The sequence below is a fragment of the Strix uralensis genome, chromosome 22, assembly GCF_047716275.1.
Source record: "Strix uralensis isolate ZFMK-TIS-50842 chromosome 22, bStrUra1, whole genome shotgun sequence".
Lineage (NCBI taxonomy): Eukaryota > Metazoa > Chordata > Aves > Strigiformes > Strigidae > Strix > Strix uralensis.
The window spans coordinates 4,007,133-4,014,251 of record NC_133993.1 but is presented as its reverse complement, the minus strand read 5'-3'; the positions used below and the strand labels follow the sequence as shown (position 1 = coordinate 4,014,251).

The window sequence follows — 7,119 nt, the reverse complement described above, 5'->3', positions numbered from 1 at the left end:
TTGTCCCTTGGATTTACTGATTATACTTTCTGTCATTAACAGCAGCTAAGGGAAATAACACAGAATAGCTTTCTTTTGTTTGGCATTCTGTACATTAAAGAACACAATATCCTCCTGGTATCGGCTCACTACCAGTCCTAACACATTGCATTGAGCCTCCTCATTCTCACCCTCAGGAGTTCCATCTGTTCCCAAGAAGGCTGCACACACAAGCAGGTGTGAACATGCTTTTATTGGTGGCCAGAAAGCAAAGCAGGAGGTAGCACTGTTGCACAGCAGTGGGAGGAGGGGTAATGTGAAACTGTATGTACTTGGGATCTGTGTTTTTACCTTGCCATGGAGACATTCCTTAGGGCAGAAGCCTGTGCATATGCCATGAGAGCATCCCTGACTTCATTTCAGCTGCCCCTGGAAGCCTCTGAGCATCAGCAGATGTTTGATGCATTGTGGAAATGGGACACTGAGCATTTTAGTCGGAGGAGGGAGAGTCAGGTAGGTCTTGGAGCGCAAACTTTCTCAGCTCTTTACGTATCCAGGGCTCAAAATAGAGGACTCTGGTAAATACTTTAGGGAAGATGCAGCATTTCCGTCCATAAGAAACAATGCCATGAGCCTTGCCATTGCAGACTAATGGGCCTCCAGAATCACCCTGTGAGGTAAAAGGAGTGGGAGGGGTCAGACATGTCAGAGCACAGCTCCCCCTGCCCTGAGGGAGAAACTGGCCCTCTTGCCTCCCTCTGTGTGAAGAACCTCCTCTTTCGACCATCTCCCTCCAGGCCCAGCTCCTCAAGGCTTGTAGCTGACTTACTACTCCTCTAAGCCAATCTGTGAAGCAATTCAGGCCTGGAGGCCATCTGAGATTCAAAAACTGCCTTCACATCCCTGAAAGGAAGAATCTAGTCCTACTTTAGACACGTGGGAATATCTGAACCATCCCACTGTGTTGGGAGGAAATAACAAAGGGTTTGCATGAGATCTGCAGCCTGCGGGAGCAGTGGCTAGGATGGATAGAATATTGCCAGATATGTGAAAAGGAACATGATGCTGACAGTTGGGGCAAGGTTGGTTCAGTCAGCACGTCAGCTTTGGACCTCCTGTGAGGAGCCTCAGCACATCATCCTGAAGCATCTACTGCATTGTAATCCCCTGCATCCCCCAGCTGAGAAGCAACCTGACTGTCTAGTCCCAACCTCATCCCAGGCTTGGAGCCCAAATTAACACTTACCTTCCAAGTTGATTTTTTGTGATTGGCATCACCAACACAGACCATAGACTGATGGAAGTAGTTTTTAAAATACTTGTCACACACTTCATTACTCTGCACCTTCAGGTTCACCTCCATCAGCACACTAGTCTTATTCTTTGTCTGTGATGTCCTGCCCCAGCCAGCCACTTCGCATGTAGTTCCTGGACCCACACGCTCCTTGTGACTGGGCAAAAGGATATAACTCACTTCCTTAGTGAGTTTGGCCCTTGGCTTCAGCTGCCAAGTAGAGAGAACACAGGGTTAGAGCAGGGAAAGGGAGATCTCTCAGGCAGCAAGGATGTGTGTGGGTATACCTTCAGCAGCATGATGTCATTTACATGGTGGTTTTTTGTATAGTTGGGATGGATGACCCAGTGGTCAACGTGGAATTTCTGCTGGCTCCGTTCATTCTTACTTATGTTGTGAGCTCCCAGGGTCACGGTGATATTCACTTTCCTGCCAGGAAACACCAACATATTCCAGCGACACTGACCACAGCGACACAGCCCCCATGGCAGGTGGTTTGAGGGAGGTGGTGGTGGGATATGCCTCCCCAGAAATTAGTTCTCAGCAAGTTGCCCTCTGTAGCCTGGGCTCCTTCCACATTCAGCTGAGGGTTCCTTACCCCATGCTGACATAGCTCTGAGGTGTCCCATTCTGCAGACAAAAGGGGAGGAGGGAATGAGAGACACCAGCCTCTCTTCTCCAACAGCAGCTCTGACCCATGGGAGGAACCACAGATCAGGAGACCACTGCGGAGGTGTCCTGTTCCCAGGGGAACACTGCCCCTGGCAGACAATTCCTGCAACCCACAGGGCATGGCTCAGCTCACAGAGAGCCCTGCTGTGCCTGAGGAGACACAGAGTACTCTTTCAGCACAGACCAGGACTGCGGCTCTTCGTGACCGTGTGAGACTCAAAAAAATCACATGTACAAGAAAGACAGAGCCTTACCTTTTACCAGCCACACAGTGAGCTGCTGAGAGCACTGCATCTGGGCGAATCAGGAACCCTCCACACCGAGAGTTGCCTGACACATTTCTAATTGATAAATGAGCCATGTAGGGCCTGGAGTGGGGCTTAGCTTCCCATCCGCCAATGATCCTTCCTGGAAGAGAGATGAGAAGTGTTAATATCGCACATGCCACTATTTCCCATCAAATTTGGAGCTGCATGAGGAGAGAGGGTCATCCTCCGGCATCATAGGCCAGTGATGCCAATAACTCTCCTTCCCTGGGCTGTCCAAAGCATTGCTTATGCCCAATGGAGAGAAAAGCGCACAACACTTCCTGGGGATGGCTGACCACACCTGGCTCTGAATGTCTAAAATGCTCTCAAAGGGCACTACACTAGTACCTTTAATGCGTCACTGGTTTCAGGCAGTCTGAGCTGAGAGATATGAGTAGAACAGAGAGTAGAGATATGAGTAGGCAAGGCAGATTGCCTACTCAGTGCCCATTTCTGCCCTTGCCTGTCCTTGTCTAAATCCCATCTCTCCGTACTCACCAGCCCCAGCCCATGGGAGAAGGAGAAAAGCACTTGTGAGCAGAAGGAGAAGCAGCATCTTCCACCACTGCCCTGAAGAGCCAAAACAGTTGTGATGGCCGGGCAGGAGACAGGTACAGAATGGCAATCTATATATATGAAGTTTTGGGCTGAAACAGGAAACCTCATCAGCTTGTGTCATCTGCTGCTTCTATTCTTGCAAACCCCAGACTGTGGTTTGGTGAGGGGTTCATGTCACATTCTCTGTTTTTTGTCACCATCTCCTCCAAAAGCTGATATCCCTAGGCTTGTACAGAGTACCCAGAGTACTTGGTACCCAGGCAGCAGTGAGAGGAGTGGGAAATCTCCTGTTGAGTGCATATCTCATTGGAGACCCTTGGCAAGAGCCTCCTTGGATCCTAGATGTGGGTTGTTTTGGTTTGTGAGAGCTGAAGAGGGTCAGGCAGAGGTCCTGGTTCTTATCAGAGGGGCTGACGTGATCAGAGGTGCCCTTGGGATATCAGAAATCACCTGTTGGAGTAGCTAAGGCGCATGACCTACTGGAGACTCACAGCCTCGCACCAGTGTTCTAGATGATCAGACAAGTCCATGGTGATGAGGGAAGTCTGAGGTCATGCTGGGAAGTCAGTCCATGGGCCCAGGTCCAGGTCAGCAGGTTACATGGCCGGGCACAGGCACGGCTGAGACACAGCTGGAGCCGGAGCTCAGGTGGGGACCAGAGTCAGAGTCTCCTCTTCAAAGCAGATCCCATGCGAAGGGGAGCAGCCCTGGCTGAGGCCTCTCTGAAGTCCCCCCTGGGACGCTGGCCCCAGTGTTACCAGGGGGAAGGGACACAGCCCTCAGTTGCCCTGGCTCTAGGTTGACCATGAGCCCAGCCAGTCAAACCTCCAGGATGGGGAATGCACTTAAGGCACTGACACTGAGGATGGAGGACAGCCTCTCTGGGCCACTGACTCCTTTGCTTCACAGTTCTCATGGTGAAAATGTTTTTTCTTACACACAGCCTGAACCTCTTTTATTTCATTATTTAGTTATTAATGCCTACCTGTTATCTTCCTCTCTCATGCTCCCACCATTTGCTGCTGAGAAAAGCCAGGTTCCATCTTCCTGGTGGTTGCTTGCAGGTATCAGAAAGCTGCTCTTAGGTCCCCCACAAGCCCTCCCCTTCTGTCTGAACAAGTCCAGGTCCCTCAACCTCTCCTCAGTGTAGACCCCTAAGGTACTGCACTTCTTACAGGCGTCCAGGGAGAGTATGGCCTATTAAGCACCACCACCACTCTCTCAGCGCGATCATCCAATCTGTTTATACCCATCCAGTTGTCCACCCACTCAGATCGTAACATCCTAAGCTAGACAGAAGAATATCCTGGGAGACAGTGTCAAAAGCCTTGCTAAAGTCAGGGTAAATGACATCCACTGCTCTCCCCCATCCATAATGCCATAATTAGAGAAGGCAATCGTGTTGGTCAGGCCGGTTTTACCCTTGGTAAATGCTTATTAACTGTTCAGTCCCCTTCCTCTCCCCCATATGCCCTAACGTGCATTATAAGAAGAAGACTTGCTCCAAGACTTGCTTCAAGACTTTTTCCAGACTTCTTAGGAAAGGTCTGCTTCTCCTGTTGCCAGCTTTACTTCCACCTTTTCATTCTTCCAGAACCTGCCAGCATGACATCTAATCGGGGTTAATCTGTTTCCTGGAAACTTTTTAACAGTCCAGTTTCCGTCCCACAGAGAGATAAAGCAGAAAGCTGCAAACCACTTTGGTTTCCGTGATGTGTGAGATCGTGTTATCAGATGAGCACAGACCCAAACTGAGGAGACATTCCAGACAAGACCAAGCTGCAGCACTGAATGATAAGAAACACTTGAGCAAACTCATACCCTCTTCAGTATTCTGACATTTCCAGCAAAGTGCTGATGTTCTCCGCAATTCCTCTCTTGGCTGGTAACTCAAACAACTGTAAAGTAAGAGACTGTCTTCCCAAGCGGGAAGATATGCTGCAAGGCTTGTGACCTCTTGAATGGGCCTGTGCAACCACACTACTGAGCACATGGGCTGGGGCGTGTCCGGGCCCTGCACGGTGGTGCCATTATACAAGTATTGTTCTGTGCACCCATGTATTTTCTGTTCAAAATATCAGAAGGGTCAGAGTGGACATGTTTGTGTTGCAGCTTACCAGGGAAATGTTTCTGAAGGTGAACACTGAGCATGCGTACTGCCCCTCTTGGGATGTGTCAAGAGGCATATGGGAGGTGATTGAGACCTCAGTACCTGCTCAGACACTCACAGAGGACTGAGAGACACAAACCTGAGCTGCTCCATTTGCACCAACTACCTGGAGGCATCCCTGGAGCTGACTGTTCCAAGAATCACAGGGAAATCCCAGCTTGGAGGTACCTGGTTGAGTTGCTGTAAAGCACAGGCTGAGCATGCACCCATGCTTTGTGGGTGCTCAGAGGACCAGAACCTGGGCATGAAGTGGAAGTTAACTTTCATGAAAATGAAGACAAATCCTCTCTCCTTTGCCATGAATGGAGTAGAGTGTACCAGAGGTAGATGGCGTTTAAAAGACTGAAGTTCAGCAAGGTGAATCCAGGCACATCCTTCCACTGCTGCAAATGAAATGAAAGGCAAGTGGTCATTGGAAGTACTGACTGAGGACAAGGCACCTTCAAAGCACTGCAGCTGATACACAGCAGAGGCAGAGGCGTCCTCCCCTGGTTGTGATCAAAAGGGAAAGTCTCACTCCTAATGCCTGAGTGGTGGAGCAGTCAGTAGCTTTGGCAGAGGGTGGAGGTGAGAGGCTGAGAAGACAGAGCTCTGAATGGGATTCCTGGTCCTGCTTCTCTTGGGCAAGTAGCCCTCCTGGCTTTTCACATACCGTTTTACCCTCTCCTGGCTGCAGCACAGTGCCTTTTAATCATTGAAACTCTACCAGTTTGTTCACAATTCTAAATTGTCCAGGCCTCTGCCTTTCCAGGGGCTGCAAGGGGTCTGGCTGCCCTACTCAGGACGAGGATGTGCATCCAGTTGTGCCCACAACAAACCCTTCACTGGAACATTGAATTCAAACTTCAGAGTCACAGAGCTGCAGCGATACCTTCATTTAAGGAAACCACAGGAGCCAGAAAATTAGGACACGTGTTCGACTCTCATTCCTTCTACAATGTGAGAGCTTGGCCAGGTGGCCAGGTTTCGACACCACATTAACTGGTAGGATTGAGGCTACATGGAGGAGAGAGAAGAGTCCCTCCACTATGTCTCTGTGCTTGGCTTTGCACACTGTCTGAGAAGGGGGAGACTCTGTCTTTCAGCAGCAACACAACCAATGGCTAAGCTGAGAAGCCAGCTCTGACCTGTGGTTTGTCTCACATGACTTTCTCTTTAATTTAGGCCCCTTGAAGGCTGAGGAACCTTACTGCCTGCAGGCTGAAGGGACCTGCTATGGGATGCCAGGAGCAGAATTTTGGAATTGTAGAAAAGATACTATGGGATGTTTAAAGCAATGGTCAAAGGTGGGCAAAGGGATGGGACTACGATGGCCTAAGGAGAAACATTTGTGGGAAAGGGGGATAAAAGGAGCTGGTTGTGTATAAACAGGTGGCTGTCAGTGCAACTGTCTGGCTATGTCTTCTCATGAAACTCCATCTCTAATGATTTTAAGAATGAGTTGTCTAAGCCCCAAGCCCATGAGAAGAACAGGAACCGTGCTTCTGTCACAGCGCTGTGGGAACTGACAGAGCACATATACGTGCTACATGAGACTTTCTTCTGCCCCTCCCTTCCCCATCACTAGACCACAAGGTTTATTCAGACAGGCATCTTCTTCACCTCAGACATATTTACTTTTCCTGAAAGAATGTCAGCCTCTTCCTTTCATCATTTGCAATGATTTCCACAGCTTTTCACACTCCTGTGGTGTTTTGAACCCAAAGTGAGAGATCAAGCTCTATGTTGATTTTAACATTTTTATGATTTCTGCCTGGATAAGAAAACAAGAAGGCACAAATTCAGTGTGAAACTTGAAGCACAATCATTCCTACAGGGCACAAGGGGAAGAACATGCTGATTCAATCTCTACTACCAAAAGAAGGCTGAAAGGATAGAAAAGACATGGAAAGGCTGGATCAACCTGAAGAGGGTGGAAAAAACACCTTTCACAGAATCACAGAATCACAGAGTCATCTCCCCTAATTTTGGACTTCTGCCACTTTCCTACAATCTACAGCTCCTTCCAGGAAAGACACAAGGGATGTTTGAGAACTTCATTTCCTGGTCACAACATGTAAATCCTGATAACGCCTCCAGACACAACTTAACATGAGAATAGGAATACCTGCCTTATCTTGAAGATAAACCTTGTCAAC

The 7,119-nt window shown here is 49.0% G+C and overlaps 1 protein-coding gene across 1 annotated transcript; it reads right to left on the bottom strand.

Moving 5' to 3' along the window:
- Positions 1-293: 293 nt before the first annotated feature.
- On the bottom strand, positions 294-2,845 carry LOC141953694 (cathepsin G-like). Its single transcript, XM_074892503.1, has 5 exons — positions 2,752-2,845; positions 2,200-2,353; positions 1,561-1,702; positions 1,226-1,483; positions 294-649 (listed from the first exon to the last, which is right to left on the bottom strand). Exons 1-5 carry the CDS (start codon positions 2,807-2,809, stop codon positions 470-472), a joined length of 792 nt encoding a protein of 263 aa, XP_074748604.1. The 5' UTR covers positions 2,810-2,845; the 3' UTR covers positions 294-469.
- Between the last annotated feature and the right edge of the window lie 4,274 nt (positions 2,846-7,119).

Coding starts and splice junctions, on each gene's coding strand:
- LOC141953694 (XM_074892503.1), bottom strand. CDS start 2,809: ATGCTGCTTCTCCTTCTGCTCACAAGTGCTTTTCTCCTTCTCCCATGG. Junction 1,484..1,560: donor ATGACATCATGCTGCTGAAG/GTATACCCACAC, acceptor TCTACTTGGCAG/CTGAAGCCAAGGGCCAAACT. Junction 650..1,225: donor ACAAAAAATCAACTTGGAAG/GTAAGTGTTAAT, acceptor TTTACCTCACAG/GGTGATTCTGGAGGCCCATT.